The 27,891-nt window shown below is 40.9% G+C and overlaps 1 protein-coding gene across 3 annotated transcripts; it reads left to right on the top strand.

Moving 5' to 3' along the window:
- Window positions 1-19: 19 nt before the first annotated feature.
- Window positions 20-27,863, top strand: LOC121321442 (von Willebrand factor A domain-containing protein 2-like). 3 transcript variants are annotated; one of them, XM_041260393.1, is made up of 14 exons: window positions 20-218; window positions 6,994-7,055; window positions 12,509-12,583; window positions 15,041-15,174; window positions 16,459-16,568; window positions 17,768-17,959; window positions 20,013-20,146; window positions 20,401-20,533; window positions 21,029-21,084; window positions 22,758-22,865; window positions 23,512-24,090; window positions 24,838-25,389; window positions 25,918-26,040; window positions 26,746-27,863. In XM_041260393.1, the coding sequence occupies exons 2-14, from the start codon at window positions 7,004-7,006 to the stop codon at window positions 26,865-26,867; spliced, it is 2,370 nt and encodes a 789-aa protein (XP_041116327.1). In that variant the 5' UTR covers window positions 20-218; window positions 6,994-7,003; the 3' UTR covers window positions 26,868-27,863. The 3 variants fall into 3 exon arrangements, with proteins under 3 accessions (XP_041116327.1, XP_041116328.1, XP_041116326.1); XM_041260394.1 differs by having other exon boundaries at window positions 122-214; window positions 26,746-27,860; XM_041260392.1 differs by lacking the exon at window positions 20-218 and adding an exon at window positions 6,775-6,846 and having other exon boundaries at window positions 26,746-27,860.
- Window positions 27,864-27,891: the final 28 nt, after the last annotated feature.

Raw genomic sequence — 27,891 nt, 5'->3', positions numbered from 1 at the left:
GAAATCCAGTAAGAAGTAATAAGATTAGCGAGTCACAGAGCCGCATTCTCATTCACGGCTGGGGGTTCGGGACTCCATGAGGAAGTGCTCGGAGATGTCCGCTCTGCAACCCGTAATCTGATCCGAGCGCAGCATTATCAGGGGAGTTGCGGAGACAGCCAGCCAGCCATCAGAGAGCTCAGGTGCCGCTACAAGCCAGGCCAGTGTGTGGATGGTAGGTAAGAAATCTAAACTCACTTTTGCTAAATAATAATACATGCATTCTTAGCCAAATCAGCAAATATATTATTGTCATTGAAGACAGCACACTTCTGGAAATATGCTAATTGTTTTTGATCAACGGCGGCTAAACTTCATGTCGGTGTGCATGTTTTTGTACCATCTTTAACGTAACCTCAGCAGCTGAATGCTCGTGAATGGTGTATTTGTATAGTGTCAGGTTTTTGTCTTCTATTTATTATTGAATTACAGTATTACCATTGTGTAAAATTATTACTGGTAGTAGTCATATTTATTGACCAGCAGGGGGGCTACATCGGCTGTCAAACAGCACCTGGTTTTCTAGGTGTTAGTACTGTACTAACCAAGCCCAGCCTTGTTTAGCATATTTACTCAAGATGGTGTGGCCGATGTGATAACGCATGAAAAAAAAAAGTTTAGCACCCACTAAACAAACGGATGTGTTAACAAAGACTGTCCATTGACTAAATTTAAACAACGGTAAAGAGTATGTAAATTCAAAGTTCAGATGTAAAAACTAACCAAAGTAAACGTTACCGAGCACGCCACTTGGAACACATTGGTCAACAAAAGCTGCCATGTAGCCAGGGGACTCCGCGTTGGCGTGGTCGAAAACAACCCGGGCCGGTTGTTAGGCAGATTTCTGTAGCATTCCCCAAAGCATTCTGCATCCCCGCATGGTTCCGAGCCTGTGCAGATGCAGTTTTTCAAAGCTGGACGTGCACTCGCGATATTTCTGCAAGCCCTGTCATTGAGTTCTGCCGCAGTTTGCAACAAATATTGAAACCAAACTAATTCTGCAGCAAAATAAAACGGCATATAACACCGCTGATTTTCTGCAGTACGCTGAGCCTCCTGCGTTGCTCAATACACGAAACCATTGATTAAAAGTAACCTTTTAAAGCTGTTTTTTTTTATTATTTTTAAAGACACTTTCATTTTATTACATGTAAATACTGTTCAGAAACATCAATAGTTCACGTATAGCGATCTTGATCTACGCAGGCATCAAATTTAAAAATATATCAATAAAGCATAAAGTTCACCTGTGCAATAATCGCGTTCAATTTTACACTAATGAATTTTAATGCATCTCTTTGGTTAGCTGACTTAAAGATAACGCTTTTACTTGGCTATAAATGTAGTTGTTGCTGTGTGAAATCAATCCATATGGTGCATTGCGCTTTTAGTGTATACAAGCCCTTCTCAAAGGTGTTAAGATAACTTCTGCAAGTAAAGCTATTTGCTCAAGTAAACGTTTTACGTTTTTCTTTAGGCATGTCAAAATACAAGCTTCCAGATTTTCTTGAATCTTTATTTATTTATTTATTTTGATTTACCAACAGGCAAAGCCTCTGTGAACTGCATCAAAGACCTTGCAAATAAAACAAATCTAAACTTTGATTTCTGTTCTTGAGGTGATCTGTTAGTTTGTCAGTGCTGACTTCAAAGGGAACTACAGTTCAAAGTGACACTAGGTTGGAAGAACTCTGTGGTACAAAATGTTAATCACCCGCAGTTATGTGATTAACATTGTGGAGGAGCTGGCAGGCAGACTGGGTTCATTAAAAATAAGAAAAAACATGCTTTAACTTAACAAGGCCTTTATAAAATGTGCTAAACAATGTTTGCCTATAGGCAAAGTTGGTCTTGAATTTATCTCTGTCTGCAATATATATATATATATATATATATATATATATATATATATATATATATATATATATATATACATACACACACATACATACATACATATATATATAGTGAATATGGACTGGAGAGGAGGCTCATAGTAGAAAGTTATTGCCCTGAGGGAAGACCGTTGTTAGTGATGAGGCTATAATGCCCAAAGCCGCAGGCTGAGAGCATTGCACCCTGGAGGTATCATTAGTCTCCCCTTGGGGCAATAATTTTCCGCTAGGAGCCTTCTCTAATTTTCCACTATGAGCTGAGTCTGCAGTACATGCTTAATATATGAGTCAGTCAAAATAATAAGAGATTCAAAAAACATGTTATTGGAGCTCACAGTTGTCACAGTTTTATTTTTCTTTCTTTTGTAGTATGCTTTGTAATTCAAGTCGCAGAGTCACTGTTTTTTCGTTCAGCCATTTTCTCATGTTGTTCGGAGTGGAGGTGGAGGGCGCTCCTTTGAAAAGAGGCAGGACTGACAGTGATGTGAACCAATCACATGTCAGAGGGAGTCTATTTCCCAGTAGTGTAACGATGTTAGGGCAATAGTTCAATCTATTTTTGCTCCAATGATGAGGTTTTAACCAATTACAGGCCAGAATTTCCAAGCACTGACTCTGATATATAGTAGATCTATTTTACATTTAGTAGATGTTATATTTTTGCTCTGTTAACCCACTTTTATACATTATGTATTAATAGCCTTCTAGTATTCTGTAAAGTAACCTTTTCTAGGAAACAAGTACGATTGCCATATTTAAACATTAAAAAGAATGTGAATGAATATGAACCTTCTTGTCAAAGCAGTGTCCTTTCTGCTATTAATTTAGATTTGCTTTCCTGAGTTGTCACTGCTCATATCAAATCTTCAACCCTGTTGCTAGGACACAACACCACTGAGGAGGCAGTGTTCTGATGACAGACAAAACCTAAAGCACTACCAAGCCTGCACAACTGCCATGAACTCAAACAAAACAACCAGTATAACCGAATATCACATTGTAGTAAATGAACTGGGTTTTTATTATTATTATTATTATTATTATTATTATTATTATTATTATTATTATTATTATTATTATTATGTAGCAGGCAGTAGTGGCACACAGTGTCTGTTCCCATACCTATTTAATGCCTATGTCAAATATATTGGACACTGGGTAGCAAAGGGTTAAGCATAGCATTACATTTGAGATTTGTAATAACTCCTGACCTGACCAATCACAGTGCACAGCTTTACAGTAGCTTAAGGAACCAATATTACATCATTCCTGGAAGGGTTCCAAATGAGTCCCCCCCCCCCAATGGAGGCTGGTATAACCTGTTTGTTTTTAAATGGAAAGTTTTACAAAGCTATCAATTTACAGTTATTTGAAGTGATTTGTGGCAAAAACTCATTATTCTTGTTGCTCAGCAGCTTGCTTGTCACGAATACTAAATAGTTGAACCTGTTTTTTTTTTTTTTTTTTTTTTTTTTACATTATCAAGCCAGCACATACAGTATAAATTGCATTAATACTTTATTAAATGGTTCAGGTAGAGGTGCATTGTTCTCTGCTTGGTTCATTGAGTAAGTCAGGTTTCTGTTTAAAAGATCAGATGCACACAGTAGCTTTTTGATCTCTTTTTTTATGAACGCAGTCCTGTGTTTGTGAAGTTGTCTGAACTGAGTCCAGGTGCATCAGCAGCTCATTATTCTTGTTGCTCAGCAGCTTGCTTGTCACGAATACTAAATAGAAGGCTGTGTTAAGAAGCTGAGATGTTGTCCCAGTTTATTACACTGTAGATTCTTAGTTCTGCAGTTAATGTTTTCATGGGTTCTTGTTTTTAATACATGCCCGTAATTTTTTTTTTTTTTCAGGGGCACGTTGGCAGAAGTGCTGCTCCAGTCATGTATTCACTCCTATTTTTGAAATAAGAAAATTACACATGAATGTTTCAAGACTGAGAAACTAACCGGCTTGAGACTGCTTCAGAGAAATTAAATTATATTTCTTTTGAAAACAAACCTTTGTTTTTTCTCATTGTAGTTAATAAAGGTAATTCAAAGACTGGCATTTGAGAATGTGCCTTGCCGTCTCTTAGTTGTGTATTTACTTGTGCAGTTTTCTATAATTGCCATCATGGTTTAGTGGGTTTTTTTGCATGATGTCATTTAATTAGAAGGTATGTGCTTTGAGGCAGAGTTTTTCCAACAGTTTCTATTTCCTTGAAAGTGGATATTAAAAAAAAAAAAAAGTTATTCAATTAAGATGGTTATCACAAGATGTGGAAGTTGAGGCTTTTGAGCCCATTTTTAGTCCAAAGGATTCTAAGAAATGCTTCAAGGTCTTTATCAGGAACTGATGACGGGTGTAGGGTATTTTCAATACAATCTATCACAGGGGTGGCCAACCACAATCCTGGAGGGCCGTTCCACTCCAGGTTTAACAGGTAAAATTACTTCAGAGTCTGGGTGGAGGTTTAATTGGTTCAATTAAACAATTTAGAACAGTTCCCTTATTTGTTGCTACTCTACGCTGTAGGTTGATTACAAGCTGTGTTTAGTATGTGGTTTGAAGTGCCATTGAAGTGTCATTTAAATAATACCTTGTGTCTCCCAGCTATGCGACATTGCAAAAGAAACAGCTGAATATGTGGAACCCTCTAAGCACCGTTTTGAATGCTTTTTAAAACAGCAACTTCCGGCAAATCAACATTTATCTTTGTTTGATTTAATCCATGCAATCATGAAACAATTGCCATTGTTAATGTTACCTAATGCACTAATCACAAAGCCTGATTAATCATTCCTTTACGCTGGGTCGATAATCTGTAATGGAGTAGTTACCTAGCACATGCTCACTAAATAATCACAAAGCCTGAATAATCATGGAACCAGTCCTTTGTATAAAATAATCTTTACAAGCACACAAAACAGCAGTTTACTGTATCAGTGATGTACAGTCATTACTTCAAACCCTATAAACAAGGAGAAACTGGGTCGAACTTCTGTAATCAATGTTACCTAATCACTAATCACAATAAAAGTAAAAAAAGCTAGCCTGATTAATCAATAGGAGTTCCTTTACGTAAACATTTGTGATGGGTCGATGTATTTCTTCAGCCTGATCAATGTTACCTAATCACTGCATCACAAAACCTGATTTAATCATTCCTTTACATTCCTTTACGCTGGGTCGATAATCAATGTTACCTAATCACTAATCACAAAGCCTGATTAATCATTCCTTTACGCTGGGTCGATAATCAATGTTACCTAATCACTAATCACAAAGCCTGATTAATCATTCCTTTACACTGGGTCGATAATGAATGTTACCTAATCACTAATCACAAAGCCTGATTAATCATTCCTTTACGCTGGGTCGATAATCAATGTTACCTAATCACTAATCACAAAGCCTGATTAATCATTCCTTTACACTGGGTCGATAATCAATGTTACCTAATCACTAATCACAAAGCCTGATTAATCATTCCTTTACGCTGGGTCGATAATCAATGTTACCTAATCACTAATCACAAAGCCTGATTAATCATTCCTTTACGCTGGGTCGATAATCAATGTTACCTAATCACTAATCACAAAGCCTGATTAATCATTCCTTTACGCTGGGTCGATAATCAATGTTACCTATTCACTAATCACAAAGCCTGATTAATCATTCCTTTACGCTGGGTCGATAATCAATGTTACCTATTCACTAATCACAAAGCCTGATTAATCATTCCTTTACGCTGGGTCGATAATCAATGTTACCTAATCACTAATCACAAAGCCTGATTAATCATTCCTTTACGCTGGGTCGATAATCAATGTTACCTAATCACTAATCACAAAGCCTGATTAATCATTCCTTTACGCTGGGTCGATAATCAATGTTACCTAATCACTAATCACAAAGCCTGATTAATCATTCCTTTACGCTGGGTCGATAATGAATGTTACCTATTCACTAATCACAAAGCCTGATTAATCATTCCTTTACGCTGGGTCGATAATGAATGTTACCTATTCACTAATCACAAAGCCTGATTAATCATTCCTTTACGCTGGGTCGATAATCAATGTGTTAAATAGTCTTCCTGAAAAGCTCATTGGAATCCATTGCCGTGCACCTGCAATCACAGCCTTCCACAGCAGCAGCACTGGCTCCCTTGGGTTCACTTTGTTTTTTAATTTAGGAGATAATGAAGGATCCAAGCGAATAAGTGCCAGTATTGCAAATGATTTTTTTTGGTCTCTGATGACTGTTTTGATGGCCTGGCAAGAACAGATTAATTAAGTACAGCGTGGGAGGAGATTGAATATTTTTCTTTCATGGTGTAAAGCAGTTATAGTCAACAATTACTTAATCTGGTTCCCAAGAGAAGGCTTTAGTGAGCATTTGCCAGTTTAAAGTGCTCACTCTGTAATGGTTTCCATTGCCAAACACGAAGGTCTTCCCCAGTTTTCTTTAATTGATTAATTTATTGTATTCCCATTATTCAATTCAACATTTAAATATATGGTAATAAATTAAAACACGTGCGTTCTTCCCCATATTATATTATATAATATATATATCCAGTATACTATCATAAGTAATATTATATATATATATATATATATATCTGATAATATATATTTGTTTGGCAAGTTTTTTTTTTTTTTTTTTTTTTTTTTGTTTTTTTTTTTTTTTTTTGTAATCATGATAGTATATTAAAAAAAAACAGGAGCATTTTTTCCATTTATTTATAGATTGGGAACATAGTGTTTCTGTGGGGGTGGATGGTGCAGCCAATTGACAAAGGGGCATGTCGTGGGCCAGTTGGACTCCAGCCCAAGTTATCATTGTGTAAGACGATCTATGTTGTGAATCGAGATCTCAGCTTTGGAAAGTCAGCATCACAAAGCTCTAGAATCCTAAGGTAAACGCACGTGTTATCCAGGGAAATCCACTTGCTTAAATTTGTGCCAGGTCCCTACAGAATCACCTCTTGTACATTGTTCTTTCGGAGCTGTTTTAATTGTCAGAATACTAGAATTGCATTGATTGCTTCTTTTTTTCTTTTTAGGTTTGCCAGTATGGCCCTAGCAGTGTCACTGAGGCTCATCTGTACAGCCCTGTTGTTTCAAGGTATGTGCTTACTTTATATTGTTTTACATTTCAGTTTTACATTCCCTGAACCGGAAATAAAGAACAGTAAAATATACTTAAATCCGCTCCTATCCTATTGTGCTATGGGGCCATGACTTCTAACATCCTACTATCCATGCTGTTACCCGAGGTGTCTAGTCTATTGCCTCTTGGTTTTGCATATAAAGCATTCAGTTCCTCTGCATTGAAACTGGTTTTGTTGTGAAGCGGTCTGCAGTACCAGCTGGTATTGCATTTCTCACAGACTGGGTGTGTGAGCAGACAGCCTTGCATACCTGAGCATCATCAGGCAATCAACAAGCACGCTGTTAACCTTTAGACTGTCTGCATGAAAAAAAAAGTGCTCCTAACCAAATGCAATAAAAAAAATGCTATAATGTGTGTCTTCATAAGCGATTTACACCTTCTGAAACAGACAAACAAACAAAAATAAGCTCTACATTATTTTACAAAAGGGTAGTAAACAAAACACTGATATTGTTTGTTACCAGTAGCCTTTAATAGGATTGTAGCTAGTCTGAGCATTCTGGCACTATTTGAAATGAAGAAGTATATTCTCCTGAGGTTTTTCAAGTATTTTCTTCACCCCACAGACTCATCACTGCCCACGTGATTAAAGTACGTCGTTCCACACGTTCCCACTGACTCGTCACTGCTCACGTGATTAAAGTACATCGTTTCCACGCGTTCCCACTGACTCGTCACTGCTCACGTGATTAAAGTACATCGTTCCACGCGTTCCCACAGACTCGTCACTGCTCACGTGATTAAAGTACATCGTTCCACGCGTTCCCACAGACTCGTCACTGCTCACGTGATTAAAGTACATCGTTCCACGCGTTCCCACAGACTCGTCACTGCTCACGTGATTAAAGTACATCGTTCCACGCGTTCCCACAGACTCGTCACTGCTCACGTGATTAAAGTACATCGTTCCACGCGTTCCCACAGACTCGTCACTGCTCACGTGATTAAAGTACATCGTTCCACGCGTTCCCACAGACTCGTCACTGCTCACGTGATTAAAGTACATCGTTCCACGCGTTCCCACAGACTCGTCACTGCCCACGTGATTAAAGTACATCGTTCCACGCGTTCCCACAGACTCGTCACTGCCCACGTGATTAAAGTACATCGTTCCACGCGTTCCCACAGACTCGTCACTGCTCACGTGATTAAAGTACATCGTTCCACGCGTTCCCACAGACTCGTCACTGCTCACGTGATTAAAGTACATCGTTCCACACGTTCCCACAGACTCGTCACTGCTCACGTGATTAAAGTACATCGTTCCACGCGTTCCCACAGACTCGTCACTGCCCACGTGATTAAAGTACATCGTTCCACGCGTTCCCACAGACTCGTCACTGCTCACGTGATTAAAGTACATCGTTCCACGCGTTCCCACAGACTCGTCACTGCCCACGTGATTAAAGTACATCGTTCCACGCGTTCCCACAGACTCGTCACTGCATCACGTGATTAAAGTACATCGTTCCACGCGTTCCCACAGACTCGTCACTGCTCACGTGATTAAAGTACATCGTTCCACGCGTTCCCACAGACTCGTCACTGCTCACGTGATTAAAGTACATCGTTCCACGCGTTCCCACAGACTCGTCACTGCTCACGTGATTAAAGTACATCGTTCCACGCGTTCCCACAGACTCGTCACTGCTCACGTGATTAAAGTACATCGTTCCACGCGTTCCCACAGACTCGTCACTGCTCACGTGATTAAAGTACATCGTTCCACGCGTTCCCACAGACTCGTCACTGCTCACGTGATTAAAGTACATCGTTCCACGCGTTCCCACAGACTCGTCACTGCTCACGTGATTAAAGTACATCGTTCCACGCGTTCCCACAGACTCGTCACTGCCCACGTGATTAAAGTACATCGTTCCACGCGTTCCCACAGACTCGTCACTGCTCACGTGATTAAAGTACATCGTTCCACGCGTTCCCACAGACTCGTCACTGCTCACGTGATTAAAGTACATCGTTCCACGCGTTCCCACAGACTCGTCACTGCTCACGTGATTAAAGTACATCGTTCCACGCGTTCCCACAGACTCGTCACTGCTCACGTGATTAAAGTACATCGTTCCACGCGTTCCCACAGACTCGTCACTGCCCACGTGATTAAAGTACATCGTTCCACGCGTTCCCACGTTCCCACAGACTCGTCCACTGCTCGTCACTGCTCACGTGATTAAAGTACATCGTTCCACACGTTCCCACAGACTCGTCACTGCCCACGTGATTAAAGTACATCGTTCCACACGTTCCCACAGACTCGTCACTGCCCACGTGATTAAAGTACATCGTTCCACACGTTCCCACAGACTCGTCACTGCCCACGTGATTAAAGTACATCGTTCCACCCGTTCCCACAGACTCGTCACTGCTCACGTGATTAAAGTACATCGTTCCACACGTTCCCACAGACTCGTCACTGCTCACGTGATTAAAGTACATCGTTCCACGCGTTCCCACAGACTCGTCACTGCTCACGTGATTAAAGTACATCGTTCCACGCGTTCCCACAGACTCGTCACTGCTCACGTGATTAAAGTACATTGTTCCACGCGTTCCCACAGACTCGTCATTGCTCACGTGATTAAAGTACATCGTTCCACGCGTTCCCACAGACTCGTCATTGCTCACGTGATTAAAGTACATCGTTCCACGCGTTCCCACAGACTCGTCACTGCTCACGTGATTAAAGTACATCGTTCCACGCGTTCCCACAGACTCGTCACTGCTCACGTGATTAAAGTACATCGTTCCACGCGTTCCCACAGCGTCACTCCACACAGACTCGTCACTGCTCACGTGATTAAAGTACATCGTTCCACGCGTTCCCACAGACTCGTCACTGCTCACGTGATTAAAGTACATCGTTCCACGCGTTCCCACTCTCGTCACTGCTCACGTGATTAAAGTACATCGTTCCACGCGTTCCCACAGACTCGTCACTGCTCACGTGATTAAAGTACATCGTTCCACGCGTTCCCACAGACTCGTCACTGCTCACGTGATTAAAGTACATCGTTCCACGCGTTCCCACAGACTCGTCACTGCTCACGTGATTAAAGTACATCGTTCCACGCGTTCCCACAGACTCGTCACTGCTCACGTGATTAAAGTACATCGTTCCACGCGTTCCCACAGACTCGTCACTGCTCACGTGATTAAAGTACATCGTTCCACGCGTTCCCACAGACTCGTCACTGCTCACGTGATTAAAGTACATCGTTCCACGCGTTCCCACAGACTCGTCACTGCTCACGTGATTAAAGTACATCGTTCCACGCGTTCCCACAGACTCGTCACTGCTCACGTGATTAAAGTACAATCATGCAGCTGCAGCGGTACAGAAGTGGGATTTGGGAAAGTGTGCTTGTTTTGAGCCAAAGCTCTTCATGGTAGAAGGGATTACACACGACCCAGCTTAACTGCACCAGTGGCAGCAGGGTAAAATAAGCATGCTGTTCCTTCTGACTTTTCTGCATTACGAAAACAAAACTTTCCTCTGCTTGATGAGCTGCTGGCTTATTCATTTACTGCTGAGAACTCCAGGTTAATGTATTAGACCGAGTGTTAATTCAGTCCAATTAAACATTTGCTTGTCCGCATGTTTTCACATTCCAGTGTCTGGTCTAAATGGGAACTGCAAAATCTCATTTGTAACGCAGGGCCTTTACTGTTACTTTCTTTCACACTGTTTTGCTGGAACAGTCCCAACTGCCATGCCGTATGTATTGCTATTTGTTGATATTCCCAAGCAAGAAGGACAATTCAATCTAGCCCATTGTGTGTGTGTGTGTGTGTGTGTGTGTGTGTAAGGCTGAAATGGGGACTGGAATTAGGAGAAAGCTTTACTTTTATTTACTTGTAACCTTTACGCACTGACCAGATTCAGACCCTATCCCTGAGACCCTAGCCCCATAGTAATTACAGTGTACAAGTAAAGATTACATAGAGATTATCAACACAGATTATCAACACCCGTGGCAAACCCATAAAAAAATACTTTTGGTTATGACTGCAATGATTATTAAAGTAATGATTACACCGGTGAAGACAGCAGCCAAAACCGCTGCCTACTTGACAGAGTCGTTTGTACTGTAGACATAGCCTTATTATCCCTGTGCGCTTCCCGTCTCAAACTGGTGTTCCACAATAATGAAGTGACACAAGTAAGGCCGACGTTCGTTTAACAGTGTCATGTTCTATTAGAGGAATGCGTCTCAGAGTGTTTAATCTGCTCTTGTTTGGCCACTCGGCCTCAGGCAGTGGCTGTTCCTTTGGCATGTTCAGGGTTCAGTAGAAGTGACAACTAAAGGACAGCCTTCTGTGCTCATTTACAGTTGAAGAGACTGAATTAGTCTGATGTGATGACAATTTAATGACAGTAAATTGTTCTGGTTTTTATTCTGTCTGCTTGCATAGAGGTGTTGTGAAGGGGTAGATCATTTTCACACACAGGTCAGTGTTATGTGGATACCTATGTCCTACATGATCAATTACCTGCAGCTGTCACACTTGAAAGCTGATGAGCGTCAGAGGGTGAGTGCAATAAACCTGTTGGCTGGGGCTCCCGAGTGGCGCATCCAATCCGTGTGGAGTGCAGGATGCACCCTATAGTCTGGGTGTCGCTGGTTCGAGGACGGGAGCTCCCAGAGGGCGGTGCATAATTGACCGAGCGTCACCTGGGGGAGGGAGGGCTAGGTCGGCCCAGGTGTCTTCGTCTCACCACGCACCAGCGACCCCTGTGGTCTGGCCGGGCGCCTGTAAGCTGCCTAGGGCTTCGTTGTCCTCCAATGCTGTAGCTCTGGGTAGCTACATGGTGAGACTGCAGTGTGCAAAAAAAGTGGCCGGCTGATGGCACACGCTTCGGAGGACAGCATGTGTTCGTCTTCACCGCTCCCGAGTCAGCGCAGAGGTGGTAGCGGTGAGCTGAGCCTAAATAATTGGACACTACTAAATTGGGGAGAAAAACAATACAAATAATTGGTGACTACTACATTTATAAAAAGAAAAAAAATGAATAAATAAAAAAACTGAACCTGTTGCCTGAAACCACTGTCAAGGGGCCATGCCTAAGGGGGTGAGGTGAAGGGAGAATAACCAGAAGACTAATATGTTTGTTTGGTTTAAATGACATGTAATTTTGAGATGAGTCACCTACATTTTGACTTTCTCACTATTAGCCTGGTTATATCCTCGCATTTTCTAAATTTGAAGAGAACAGTTGCTTTGAGAATGGATCGAACTTTGGGACAGAAATGCCTGTTTGTTGTATCATTAGTCCGCCTCAGTCTGTGATAGATTGCAGTGATATCGGTTGTCTTTCTGTTCTTGTGTAACTAGTACGAGGAACACGTAGAACCACACATCTTCTCAGTGTTTACTCTGTTCCACAGCATTGCCTTCAGACTGTGTACAAGAACTCCATGCGAATCAGGAGACCATTGTGAAGATTAATACTGCCGGACTGTGTAAGTTATTTCAGCTTCTAGGTTTTTATTCCTATTTCTTTGTACTGATCTTATGGAATATTTACACAGTGAGGAATGCCATTTGGTTTTCCAGAGTGCCTTCAGAGATTGCAACCTCAAAGCAATGGGCACTCCTAAGATGATACGCACTACATTTGTGCCATAGCTGTGTTAAAGAAAATCTAAATCAAAACGAGTTAAGAACAGTATCAACCCTTACTGAAGTTTACTGTGGTATTCTATAAAATAAAATCGGAAATCATCGGAAAGCATAGTGAAAGTTTAGCAAAGCATAGGGAAGTGAGGTAAATCACAGGTAAGTATGGTAAAGCATAAAAAAAACAAAAAAAAACAAAACAAAATGCCAACATATGCCAAAATATGGGAAAAACAGTACAGAATGTCATGTAATTGTTTGAATGTTCGATGTTGCGTCTGTACTGTCAGTGCATGTGAGCATGGTATTACATACAGCAGACTACTGTATTCAGATGCATTACATTAGTTGGATAGTGACAGAACTGAGTGATTGTTGTATAAGATATAGCTATTGATGATTAATTTCCACCAAGATATTTTTTAAAGCACAAGTATATGCAAACAGTATCATCTTCCACCATGCAGGACCCCAAGAAGCAAACACACAATCGCAGAAATACCTCTGCTTTCGTGAAATAGGCTACCTGTTACATTCAAGTGTTGCTTTCATTACGGGACCTATGACAGATACAGTCTAGCAGGATTACAAACTGGCTTTCTCACTTCAACTACCCCAGCATTACTGATTTTCTATGTTATTTTTTATGGAGTTTGGGAAGCAGCAGTCTGAATGTGAGAGATGGAGACAGACTGTCTTCGAATCTGTTTCTAAACGTTAGGATCCTGCAAGAGCAGACATACAGTGCAGTTACCCTTCTGGCAAGTTAAAACACGGCAGCTTCCATAAAATTCACAGGCATCCACGTTTTTAACCCTATAACTCACAGGTATTGTAGTCCAGTAGAGGGGTGATATAATGATCAATGAATCTGTCGTTTTGTCCAATTTTGGTTTAAATCCTGTGTTTTTAAACTAAGACATTCTAGTTCACCCCTAATGGCTCCTGTCAGTTCAGTTCAATATATTTATTGGGACCGCACACGAGCATTGTGACTGTATGTCTCTAGGTATGCAGAAGCAGTGCTGTCGAGCTATAGTAATGAACTTGTATTTGGTACCAGGCAGAGATTTGGAGATGAGTAGCAGTGGTAGTGAAGTTTCCATTTCCTCAATGAAACTGGCTTGCAGTGGCATGACGGATCGAGTCACATGTTTTGTTGCAGCACCTTAAGTCTTTATCCAAATAAGCCCAAACTTCCAGTTTCGTTGTGTTCCAAGATTCTGGAATCCGCTACAGTAATTTACAGAATATAGGGAGAATTTCTGCTCGTTTTAGATAGATTGTGCATTAAGGTGCCCAGTATACATGGGTTACAGTATTGTATATACTGTGGTGTATTTGATAGGGTAGTATAAAAGAAGTGCGAGTTATACAAGAGGGTGCTCAGTCATGCATGTTGTACAAAGAGTGCATGTCATGTTGGAGTAATTAAGATAATGGCAAATTTGTAAGAGGGCTTTTTTAGGCATTTCTGGTGAGAGCAGATGCAAGCAAACAACTGGTGTTACTTAAACAGTGCTGTATTTAGATAGCAGTCAAATTATAGACAATATTTTTCTCTACCTAATGTTATTGAAAAATTGTTTCGCAGACATGCACTCACATCATCTAAACATGACACTGTTAGACAAGCTGTCTTTTTGTATACTAACCTAAAGGTTGTTTTATAAACACACTGTCTAACTACCATGTTGATGGGAGTCTGTCTTTAAATTCCAAGATTTAGTTAGCCTTTTAGGTTTAAATATCTTAATGATTTAATTGCGTGGGAACTATTTGATTATGTTACCTAGTTAAAAACAGAAAAATCATACCTCCCAAAACTGCTGTGCATACACAGTGGCTTACTTAAAAGTATAAACTTTTGCTGAGAACAACTTCCGGTGTAAAACACTTCAAAAATTCTGGCTTCATTCACAAAACATCTCAAGGGGATGGCTTTGAAAACCTTTTAATTTTAAAATCTTATTTGAAGTCAACTCCAGTAACTTTTTAAATGTTTATTACTTCCCAACCATATGAAAACGAAATATAAAGTATACCACAATTTACTGTATTTGGTCATTTCTGCATGGCAACACTTTTAAATGTTGTTTACAAATTCCTAAATAAAATATTGTTCCACTTGAATTAATTGTCAATTTGTGGCAAAGTTTGGTACTATAACATTCATTATAAAATAACTAGAGAGCATGTTTTTGTTACTTCTATGAAATGCTGTGCAATTCTGTTGAACTCCCTTAGCTGCTGAATTGGTTTGACACCCCATACCTGTGTATCAATCTTTTCTCCCCCAGTGATGCAGTGCTCTGCTGCTGTGGATGTGCTCTTCCTACTGGATGGCTCCTACAGCATTGGCAAAGGCAGCTTTGAGAGATCCAAGCACTTTGCATTCAAGCTTTGTGATGCCCTGGATATCAATCCAGAAAGGGTAAGAACAGGACTTGAGGAATACAGCTCTTTCGGAACCAAAGGTGTAATTACTGAGAGACATATGAAAGACTTGGCAAACAGCTTGTGTGTTTTTACATTACTATACACAAGGGACACATCTAGGCATGCTGCATGTTGAATTAACCAGGTAACTTACTCCATTAACCTTTCAACTCTGCCAGCCCTGCACACTTGACACATAACTATATACATATGGGCAGAGAGCATACATGAGGTCATATTCATATTGTCACATGATTTGAATGGAATGAGAAAGGCTGTTTATTCCTGGCAATTAGGATTCTCTAGATAAATGCAGTGTAAGCTCAAAAACAGATAAAGGCATATTAACAGAAAAATAAACACCTCGTCGCAACAGACCCACCACTCAATGATTAGAAACACCATGAAATAGAAGGGGATTTTAAAAAAGCAATACAAATGACATTTTAAACTACTTACTCTTGAATATAATCAATGCATAATGAATTCACTGGCTCATTATTATCGACAGAACATGTCTATCCTCCATGGTCCAAATTCCACACATTGGTAATTAACAAGAACCAAAAAGGAAATAACAGAATGGGGTTTGCTCCTTCAGTTTTAAAGCTTTTGAAGCTCAGTTTTGCCCAGCTTAGGTAAACATTTGATTTTATAACCCTTACCACTTGTGGTCTGTTTGATAAGCGCATGCTAGAGAATAAAAATAAACTTCTGTTTTTCTTGTATCAAATCCTGCTGCAACTTGTTCTTCAGTATCCAGATAAACCCTTAGATGATGTGGTATTATAGGAGCACTATTACTCTGCAAGGATTGCATTTGAAACATGCATTAATAAACAGAGAGTACAATTTCATCAGTGTATAATGAAATCCGAGGGCACAACTTGGGTAGACTTCACTAATTCAATGGGAACATTTTCAACAAACATTACTTTTCAATAACAACCTCAAATATAAGTCTGTTTGGATACAGAATGTGGCTTTCATATGACTGCTAGTGTAGCTGCATTTGGAATGCAGGTGAAACCTGATCTTTATATTATAGTGTGTGAAACATGAACAATCCCTATAAACCATGTGTATAAAGCTGCGAACACAACGCTGCAGTGTTGCTACTGTATTCCTTTGTGACCCTTGTCAACCTGCACACCTTCAAGTATATTGGTCTGTGCATGAGTTGTCTCGGAATGGCTGTTATTTTCCCTTTGCTCAATCCTATTGTTCGTACCGTTGTGACTTCTTGTAGCTCTTTAATCCGCACTCTCCTTTCTCTAAGGTGCGAGTAGGAGTTCTTCAATACAGCTCAACACCCAGGCTTGAGTTCTCCTTGAATTCCTACCCAACTAAAGACGAAGTGAAGGAGCGAATAAAGAAAATTTCATTCAAGTAAGTGTTTTGTGTGCGTGTGTGTTTTCTCCTTTAAGGTAACTGTAAAAATTCTTGAATGCAGTTTACACATGCTCTCTGGGTATTCAGCATGAAAGGACCAGTTCAGATCACACTGTAAAATTGTCAGCACTTCTCCATAGGGGCCCCTTCATATTGCTGAACAATTATGTGGACATGAGAATGAAGAACACACATGCTGGAATATTTCTGCATTATTCAGCAGAACTTCTATTCATAATTCCAGTCTGATTTAAGACCACGTGAAAACCACATGAAAGGGAACATGTTCAAGTGTCGAAGTAAAAGAAAAAAACAGGGTTAGATCGTAAATATGTTATAAAAGAAGCTCCTTTATTTAAGTGGCAAACACTGTACCCCCTGCAAACAGGTTTTATTATAGTTTTTACTCAGAACATATTAGTTTCATCTAAAAAAACTCAAAAGATAATGATTTCCCAGAGCAGTTATTGTCAAATAAGGGTGCGTAATACTGTAGTTTTAGTTGTTTTATATATATATATATATATATATATATATATATATATATATATACACACACACACACACACACACATTCTATACATTATGTTATATATATTTTATACATTAAAAATGAGACAGCTGCTTTTATTTTGAAATTGTGTCCCTGATACAAGCCGTGAGACTTGTTTGAAAGCATACGTATTCTAAGCATTGCTTAAGCATGACTGGAGATAGAATGAAGTTTAGACTCCCTAAGTAGTAAAGGCTAATAACCCCCTATACACTTTCATTTCTAAAAACGGCTGTTTAAAATCTAATTAATTCGAGATTAGCCCAGTGCCAGAGCCGAGGCAGCATTGGTACGTTTGGCAGTTCTAATGACTGCCTGTTAACAGAAGTGCTCAGGGATTGCTCGTGATTTCAAATTCATGCTTTATTCATGAGCCCTGCAGCTCAACATTCCATTTTCCTGCCTGCAAGTGAGCTGCACAGTGGAATAACGTAAATAAACTAAAACCATGTATTCTGTATTAGCTTTGAAACTCTTGAGAGAGTTTGCTTTTCAGTTCTGTCACTAAGTTAATGAACTTCAAAGGCCCCTATCTCTGGCTGCAGTGTTTTTTGAACAGCATGGAAAGCTAGATAATTCATCTCTATGGTGTCTAGACTTTTCCCATAGAAGTAACAAGAGCGTCCCTGTTTGTTGCTATCAGGGGCGGCAGCACACAGACTGGTCAGGTTCTGAAGTACATCCTTCGGAAAGGATTCCCAGGTGGAAGAAAGACCACGGTGCCTCGGATTCTCATTGTTCTCACAGACGGAAAATCCCAGGGAACTGTGCAGCCTGCCAGCCAGCTGAAAGAGGAAGGCATCACAATATTCGCTGTGGGGATCAAGTATCCCAGGTAAGGCAAAGCTAGAAACTCCCCGTCTGTCATCGATGGGTTGCCTTGGTACTGTAGTAATGCTAGTTTCCTTGAAAGAAAATTCATCAATCCCAGCCAGAACTGCATTTGTCATGATTGACATATGGACCTGACCAATCTCTTTGGGCAATGTGACTTCAATTACAACGTTGCACACTTGTTTGAGACTGTGGAATGGTCTCTGATACCTCAGGAGACCCTCCAGCATCTTGCCCTGCTGAGTTCAAACTGGCGTGGGTGAAATTGCTCCAGGTTTTGACCACTACAAAGGTTTCAAGGCATAATGGTACCATACACAAAGAAAACGTGTTTTACACCTATAGCCGGAGCATAACTCAGCTGCATTGTTTTCAATACAAGTGGATGAATGAGGTAATTATGTTTCATGTTCTCTCTTAGTCTCTCAGTATCGCAGTTTCTGTTTTGCTTGTTGCTATGGGGTCTATTCACAGTTGCGGGCAGCTCTTTTTCTGGGGTTTATCCCACTGCTATTGCCTGGCTTTTGTTAAGTGGGAGTTATGTGGCCAGAAAGCTGCAGTGGTCTCCATGGGTTTTCTTCACAGCTAGGATTAAACTCCGGTTAGGGAATTCAGCTAAGCCGGGAGGTCCTTGTAGAGGGGAATTCAGCTAGGCCGGGGAGGTCCTTGTAGAGGGGAATTCAGCTAGGCCGGGGAGGTCCTTGTAGACCCCTTTGATTGGCACATTTTTATGGGCTGCTGAGATATTAAGCAGCTGATACCTTCTGTCTAATCAGTACAAAACTGAATTGAATTGAATTGAGTTTTTTCTTCATATCATTTAACTGAGACATAATTTCAAAAGTGCTTGAAGGGTTTAGGTTGCTGTTGTTTCTATCTCATCTCGGGATCTTAAAGGGCACAACAGGACCTTTTTATTTTATTGTGTTGCATGTTCCCATGTGTTGCTACAACTGTTTACTTAAGGTGTGTGTGTGTTGTTTAATTATTTTTATTTTTACATTTTAACCACTATTTTAAACTTTTAAATTGCATTCCCTGCCTCAAGATGGATTTACCAATTAGCAGGAGGATGATGGGAAATGTAGTTCTGAGAGGTCTATGCAAGTACATGGGAAGCCATCTTGAGGCAGGTAATGCAGTTTAAAAAACATGTAACACAATGAAATAAAAAGGTCTTTATGTACCCTTTAAATTCTTATTATTGTTCCCCATTAAACTAATTATAATGAAGGCGCCGTGCTTGTTCAGTGACCAGACTAATGAGCTCCCAGTCCCAACTCCCAAGTCTTTCACTAGTAATAATGATGTGGGTGATGGGAGTTCTTTTTCATCCATAGTCACACTGTATGACAGTTTGGTAATTGTGGAAGAATCTTGAGTTCTTATTAAGCTCATTAGCATGCATACGTTTATATATGAGGTCACAAGACTATAAAAAAAGAAAAAGAGATTCATTACATCAAGTTTGCAGCTCCTGTTTTAGACAGGACTAGAAGCTTATTTTCGCTCTTGCTGAGGTACTGTTTATATTCCATGGTGCCTGAGATTCAGATCTGTGATCAGCTGTGGTTTGTATGTGCCTAGTCTGTAACTGAACAGTGAGCATGGTTCAGATCTCTGATCAGCTGTGGTTTATACCTGCCTGGTCTGTAACTGAACAGTAAGCACGGTTCAGATCTCTGATCAGCTGTGGTTTGTACCTGCCTGGTCTGTAACTGAACAGTGAGCACGGTTCAGATCTCTGATCAGCTGTGGTTTGTATCTGCCTGGTCTGTAACTGAACAGTGAGCACGGTTCAGATCTCTGATCAGCTGTGGTTTGTACCTGCCTGGTCTGTAACTGAACAGTGAGCACGGTTCAGATCTCTGATCAGCTGTGGTTTGTACCTGCCTGGTCTGTAACTGAACAGTGAGCACGGTTCAGATCTCTGATCAGCTGTGGTTTGTACCTGCCTGGTCTGTAACTGAACAGTGAGCATGGTTCAGATCTCTGATCAGCTGTGGTTTGTAAGTGCCTGGTCTGTAACTGGCCAATGCATCTTTATGTTCCAGGTGGGATGAGTTGCATACGTTGGCCAGCCTGCCCACAGAGCAGCACGTTCTGTTTGCTGAACATTTCAACGATGCAGTCAACGGCCTCTACACCACCCTCACATCTGCCACTGTCTGCACTGCAGTCCCTTCAGGTGAAACAGCTCTGCCAGTGATACCTTCTGCTCTTATTAAAAAATAATAATAATGAAGTGTTGATCTGGTAGAAGAGTGTAGCAGCTAAGTGCACCCCCCCAACTCCCCTCCCCGTGTTGTCTGTGTGATCTTTTCCGGAACATGAAAATGTTGCAGTAAGTAGAAAGCTGTTACCTTTCCCGATTTGAAGAGAAATGTGAAAGAAACAACTTACTTTACACTTCGAATTGGAAATAACAAATATTTTTTTTAGGCTGCAAAGTTGTATCTAGAACCTGCGAACGTAAAACCTTGGAGACAGCGAAAGAATTTAAGGGGACCTTCATGTGCTGGAAAGGATCCAAGGCAAGCATTGCGTCTCACGCAACATTATGCCCCTATTACAGGCAAGTACCTGCAATGAGCCTCCTCTAATATTGCTTCTGGTTTTTACTTATTTAAGGTACTTTACTTACACAACCTTTCCTAAAATGCATTTCATGAATGTTTACTCAGTACACCGCTATTCTTCAAATCGATTATTGTCATTTTCCATATAAAACATGCACCCAATTGCAAATATTGGGAGAAGCTTGGGTAATAGAAATCTGTACGGTGCACATGATACAAGGGAAGTAGCCCATGCAATGGCTGCTCAGTTATGTGCATCATATAAAAGGGGCGTGTTGCACACAGGTAATGCTTTATATTCATACTGTACAGTAAGGAACTTGGTATTCATTGAGAGAAGACCAGAACATGAATATGCTGAGAACATTCTTCTTTAGTCTTCCACTTCAGTATGGATGAGAACCAGAAACCTCTGTATTCTGTGAAGATTATATTCTGTTTATTTATTTGTGTATGTATTTCTTTATTTGTATATGTATTTTTTGTTGCAGTTCGACTAGAGTGTACAGAAAACATCAATCCACATGCTACAGAACTATATGCCCAGGTAGTGTCACTTTTTATTACTATAAACTTTTATATTAAACATTTGAAAATCATCAGTTATAAGTCAGTAATACCAAATTGAAAATGTAGTAGCATTGCCTAAATTACATTCAGCATTATTAGGATGTTAAAATTAAGCCACACAAGCAACCTTGGTTTTAATGCAAGAGCAAAGGCAGCTATTCAGAGAGGAATATAATCATTTTAAACAAACTCTTTGAAAGGTTGAGCCAGTGTTACTGGGTGTCCATTCTTTACGAGGGCAGTGTTACTGGGTGTCCACCCTTTACGAGGGCAGTGTTACTGGGTGTCCACCCTTTACAAGGGCAGTGTTACTGGGTGTCCACCCTTTACGAGGGCAGTGTTACTGGGTGTCCACCCTTTACGAGGGCAGTGTTACTGGGTGTCCACCCTTTACGAGGGCAGTGTTACTGGGTGTCCACCCTTTACGAGGGCAGTGTTACTGGGTGTCCACCCTTTACGAGGGCAGTGTTACTGGGTGTCCACCCTTTACGAGGGCAGTGTTACTGGGTGTCCACCCTTTACGAGGGCAGTGTTACTGGGTGTCCATCCTTTACGAGGGCAGTGTTACTGGGTGTCCACTCTTTACGAGGCAGTGTTACTGGGGGTCCACTCTTTATAAGGCAGTGTTACTGGGTGTCCATCCTTTATAAGGGCAGTGTTACTGGGTGTCCACTCTTTACAGAGCTCTCTTCCTGTGATAAGATTCCATGACAAGGCTGCCCCAAGCTGCTGCACCTAACTACCTAACTAACCCTTTGAGAGGTCAAACCCAAACCCCAGAGGGCAGGCTTTTCTTATGAAGAATAGGAAACTATGGTTAAACAATATTTGTTCATTGCTAGGGTAAAATGTCACGAGCAAATGTTTCAATTCAGTTAAAGAGTATGTGAGGTATTTTATACAGTGTTACAAAATAAACAACAATTCTATGACAAAAGTTTTGACTAGAAGTCTTTCTTTTTTTAACATTAATTAAACAGGATCTTGGTAAATGTTTTATGGGTAAAATGTTAAATCCTGTTAGTATTGTTTTAAAGAAGAAATGCATCTTCTTATACCTCACTCTTGATTAATCATATCTCTCAATGGGACCAAACTTGGACCTGCCTATCACTGTTTTCCAGTAAGCCCTTCTTCACAGCTGAGTTCACTTACTAACACCTTTGTGTGGTTGATCTTCATGAGCACGGTCTGATGAAAAACGAGTTCATAGGTTCTAATTCATCTGAATCCACTTAACAACATGAAAGCAGATATTTGTACCGTGTGTTAGGGAGAGATCTCACTCCATTCATCTTATCATTGTCTGCATCCCCCATGTAAAGCAGCAGCCGATGGGTTCGGGTTGAATTGTTCAATAACAGCAAGCATTACCTGTAGGCCACCCCAGGTGTGCAGACCCATGTGGTGTGCAGTGACTCTAATCCGTTACATCTCAGCATCTGAGCAGGGATCTGAAATGGTAATTGCTTTCATAATTCTTGATAATTCTTCCCTTCTGTGATCCTGTCTGCTGGTTTGTTCTTGCTTTTATCTGTGCCACGTGTCACGTTTCCTTCTCTCCAAGCACTTTTCCAAGACTTCAGTGCGCAGCCTGGCTTTGAGAATACACAGACATCTGTGATGTTTTGCTTTTCTTCTTTTCTCCAGATCCGTGCGATTCCCAGCCCTGCCGCAACGGAGGCACCTGTATCCCAGACGGATTAGAAAAGTACCGCTGTGTCTGTCCCGTGGGCTTAGGTGGAGACCCCAACTGTGGTACGATGCTCCCTAAACCTCTACTGAGATACCTGTCACATCCACAACAGCACGTAAAAGAGAAATGAGAGAACTTGTTATACTAAGAAATGCAATGAAAAGCATCAAGTCCCATCACATTATACTTTACACATCTAGACCCAGATTGACTTAACAACAAGACCAATCTCGTTTTTGTGTATGAAAGTATACAGCAGGGTGCCTGGGGTGTGTGATCACTCGTCCGTGAGATCTAATGGGAAAGAACAAAGGATTGAGCAGTGAGTCCCAGCTCAGCTGCTGACTCGCCCTTGGGCTGGTCTGTGAACTTCATTTTGAATGCAGGACCAATGGAAATGTTGAATTAACCAAACTGGGCAACCAGAGAAATCCACATCTAAAGAGAGCTAGAGCTGGGTTTATTATACTTGATTTGGAATATGTAATTATTGGTTTTAAGAAGCTAGACAAACATTTCAGCAAGTACCTTTGTCACTAACTGTTGAAGACACGCTTTGTTACGTAAATTTGATTGAGTGTTTTGCAAGTTACAGGTGAATATTCAGTTACCACAGTGTAGGTTGCACTGTGATTTTGCATGTATAAATACCCATATTTATCTGAATTCACACTTTTAAATAATGTGTCTTTCCTGCTTTTATTAAAGCTCCGAAGCTGAGTCTGGACTGCAGTGTGGATCTTCTCTTCTTGGTGGAGGGCTCTTCCAACGTCAGCCTGGAGGGGTTCCTCCGATACAAGTCCTTCGTGAGGCGATTTGTACAGGCAGTCCTTACTCCAGATTCCCCGGTTAACGTGGGCTTGGCTCAGTTCAGCGACGATGTGAGGATGGAACTGAAAATCGGGGAGTACAGAGATATTCCTGAGCTGCTTCAGTCCATCGACGGCATGAGATACAGGGGAGGGGGCACCAGGACCGGGAAAGCCCTGAGCTACGTCACGCAGTTCGGGTTCAAGAGCACCCCCGTGTTCGCTGACGTCCAGGATGACCTGCCCAGGGTTGTGGTTCTGATGACGGATTCCAGGTCCAAAGACTCTGTGACCGAGCCTGCCAAGTACACCAGGGACAAGGAGATCTTTATCATTGGGGTGGGTGGAGAATTCCTGCAGGAGGATCTTAATGAGATAACAGGAAATCCACAGCGAACCATAACTTACTCCAGCCCACAGGATCTCCTCAGCAGGATCCCAGAACTGAGATCCAAAATATGTAGCATGGATAGCCAAGGTATAATCTCAGTCTTCTGTTGTGTGACTTTAACTCCTGTCTCCGTAAAGGTTGCTGCAAATCAAAGCTCCTCTCTTATCTCACAACTGAGCCCACATGTGCAGTTGTACATATCTGAACAAAGGGGAACTGGCAGTTTTATTAGGTGTAGACTTCTCGTTGGGCATGAAGACTTGGGTTGCCAGTCAATTTAACAGTTAACACTCAAGATAATATAAAACAAGAACATGATATTAAAAATATCTTTGGTAAAGCCCCTTTCTCACTGATGATAAAATTGTCCTGTTTTATATTCTCATTTTAATTAACAGGACAGGAGCTCTACCTAATACAGCCTCTTCAAAACATATTTCACCTTTATTTAAACTTGACATGCAGTTTAATACAGTCCCATTTCCATCTTTACAGCATGCGAAAAGGAGCTTAACTGTGTGTAATGTACAGTGCAACCCAGCGATATGCAGATGTAATGTTAATCCATCAAAAAATATAGTACAATGGTCTTGATGGATGGATTACGCTATTCTTATCAGAAAGCAAAGATCCCTCATTAGTTACAAACAGCTTTAAGTCATCGATTTTTTAACCAGTTGTCTATCAGACATGGGAAATACATTTCAACACAATAAACTGCAGCTTTGTCTACATGTTTTATCCTCTTTTTTTTTCCTGATTTTATATAATCATACCAATTATAGTTAACAACATTAAAAGCTGATTTAATTCCTTCTCACCTGCTTGTTCCAGGGTGCCTTGCTCAGTCTCTGGATCTTGTGTTTGCCCTGGATGCCTCGGATGGTGTTGGGAATGAGAACTTTTATCGGCTGCGGGATTTCGTACGGAGCACCTCGGTTCAGTTCGACATCAACCGCGACGTGACTCAGATCGGGCTGGTTACCTACGGCAGGGAGCTGAGCACTGTGTTCGCCCTGGACACCTACGACTCTGGCACCAGCGTCGTGCAGGCCATCAACCAGGTGCCCTACATCGGGGGCAGGGCCTCCACCGGCAGCGCTCTGCTCCACATCCACGACAACGTCATGACGGTGCAGAAGGGAGCCAGGCCTGGAGTCAACAAGGCCGTGGTGGTGATCACTGACGGGGCTGGGGGCGACGACGCAGCCGTCCCATCTCAGAGAATCCGCAACAACGGCATCTCTGTGTTTGTGGTCGGGATAGGGGATGCTCAGAGAGATGCCCTGCTCAAGATCGCCGGCTCTGAGGACCACATGATCCCGGTCGCTTCCTATGAAGACCTGAAATATTTTGAAGATGTTCTTGTGCAGAAAGTGTGTGAAGGTAAATGTTTTTAGAAGAAATGCCAATGATTGCCATCACTGCGTCTTAAATCCAAGGTTCTGTTGTTTTCAGTTGCCGTTTGTGCTTGGTATGTTTACATTATAGAATGAGATTAAGCATGCAACATATATCAAGATTTAATTGAAGTGGGTAGAAGTGATGGCCAGATATAATTGCACTCTTATTGTTCATGGTTACAATGTACTTAATGTGGAAATCCTTTTGCCCGATGTATGTAAAAACACAATTGTATCAGAACAGAGTAAGGGTTAGAGTTAGGGATTGGGTTAGGGTTAAAGTTAGGGATAGGGTTAAGTACATTTTAACTATCCATAATAACATTTTAATTAAGTACACATGTATTTAACTGCTATGTAAAAACACAGTAATTAGAGACACATAATGTAAACAAACATGTAAAATGCAATTGACAAAAGTGTCAACTAAAAGTCTTTCTGAGTATCTTTGTAACAACCTAAAACATGTGACAGCAATCTTATATACCACCTGCTCTCTTTTTTTCCCCAGAGGCCAAGAAAGCAGTGAATCTGTGCAGACCGAGTCCGTGTATGAATGATGGGATCTGCGTACTGAGGAATGGGAGCTATCGCTGTGAGTGTCGAGGCTGGGAGGGACCGCACTGTGAAAACAGTACGTGCAGCTACGTTAGTTTATTTATATATAGAAAATTTATTTTTATTCCTATAAATTATAAAAAGTTGGTGTTTACATCTTCCTCTCCCATATCTGAACTTTTGGTTTCTGTTTGATTCTCAACAATCCTCCAGCTCTAATGAAATATTGCCAGGCCTCCTAACATGCTGTAATTCACTGGCAGTGTGTGGACAGAGACTCATTAAAATAGCTGAAGGCATTCGTCTGTATAATAACTGAATAAACTCCCATTAGCCAGCTGCAGTCTATTCATTTTCATGGGAGGGATCACTAAAACACCCTTTTTGTTTGCTGGGAAGCTCATATTTTTGCAGTTGACCTTGAAATGTTATCTCAGAACATGTATTCTAGAATCAGGGTTACCATAGGATTCCATGTACACTAAGACAATTTCAACTCGCATCGCAGTGCATTCTGGTAAGTGTAGTCCAGCTGTGAAAGGTACTTGAGACAGGTGAAATGTACCAGATGCGAGTTGAAAAGCCTGACCTGTCCCAAGCTGTCCCAGTGCACACAGAGTCATCTGGCAGCCCTAATTCTAGAGCAGTCAGATGGAAAGAGCTAATACGTACAGTATAACCACTGAAATGACTCAGGTGCCTCAAAAATGAAGGTCTATTTTGAGGAGAAAGCCTGAAATATAAATGTTGCTCAGTAGCTTGGCTTGTTCTTTTCATTTAGGAAGCACAAGACCTCCGATCAGAGGGGATCTCCCTGGACCCGCAGGCTTACGAATAAACAACAGCAGGCAACAGAAGCACAATGCACTTCATCAGCGCGTGAGAGTGTGGCAGAGGAGATGACACGCGGGTCACAAGCACTGAGACCGTGCACTGCGGGAGAAAGGACTCTGTACTTACCTGGTACAAGCTCACCTCATGGGAGAGGCTACGGTAATTCAGGCAGTCCGCAGGTAAGGAGGACAGTCTTATGACACTGAAGTCTGAAGTTCTATCAAGACAACTGATGAGCTTCAATGGAAAATAGTGTTTATTGAAAAAAAAAAAAAAAAAAAAAAAAAACTTACGTGATGTGTTAGAATTTATCACAGCTTGATGTCATATTTATTTCAACTGTGTTGTTAATATGGGTTATATTTTTAAAAAACCTAACATCTTATTATACCCTATTGAATTAGATGTTTTAAATATAACCTCAGCCTTGAGCTTCATTTCTTTTTACATTGTATCGTGTTTATATTGTGTATATATATAAAAAAAACAAAAAACCCCATTCCTTCCCAGTATTCAATTCATTGTAAATGTGGTTTAAACATTTCTGTTTCTTAATCTTGTTGGAATACTATTTATAACTAAGCAAGATATCAGAAATCAGGCATTAAGCTTTGCCAGCTACCCACCTTTTACTGCAGCTGCTTTTGACCTGAAATGTGTAGCCTGTGAAACATCACTAGCAGGTCATCCGAATGTAAAATTCATTAGCAGCCCAGCCGAAAGTAAAAATCATTAGCAGCCCAGCCGAAAGTAAAAATCATTAGCAGCCCAGCCGAAAGTAAAAATCATTAGCAGCCCAGCCGAAAGTAAAAATCATTAGCAGCCCAGCCGAAAGTAAAAATCATTAGCAGCCCAGCCGAAAGTAAAAATCATTAACAGCCCAGCCGAAAGTAAAAATCATTAGCAGCCCAGCTGAATGTAAAAGTCAGTAGCAGCCCAGCCGAAAGTAAAAATCATTAGCAGCCCAGCCGAAAGTAAAAGTCAGTAGCAGCCCAGCCGAATGTAAAAGTCAGTAGCAGCCCAGCCGAATTATGAGAATTGAGATGAATTCCCCTGCCTTGGCTGTGAAACCTTTCTTTAGCACCTCTGGTAA

The sequence above is a fragment of the Polyodon spathula genome, chromosome 10, assembly GCF_017654505.1.
Source record: "Polyodon spathula isolate WHYD16114869_AA chromosome 10, ASM1765450v1, whole genome shotgun sequence".
Classification (NCBI taxonomy): domain Eukaryota; kingdom Metazoa; phylum Chordata; class Actinopteri; order Acipenseriformes; family Polyodontidae; genus Polyodon; species Polyodon spathula.
The sequence above is the reverse complement of the archived record's forward strand: the minus strand, read 5'-3'. Positions and strand labels throughout refer to the sequence as shown.

Bases quoted from the DNA above. Each gene is read 5' to 3' on its own strand.
- LOC121321442 (XM_041260393.1), top strand. From the start codon at position 7,004: ATGGCCCTAGCAGTGTCACTGAGGCTCATCTGTACAGCCCTGTTGTTT. The intron at 20,147-20,400 runs GTGAAACAGCTC...TATTTTTTTTAG, and splicing joins CTGCACTGCAGTCCCTTCAG to GCTGCAAAGTTGTATCTAGA. The intron at 25,390-25,917 runs GTAAATGTTTTT...TTTTTTCCCCAG, and splicing joins TGTGCAGAAAGTGTGTGAAG to AGGCCAAGAAAGCAGTGAAT.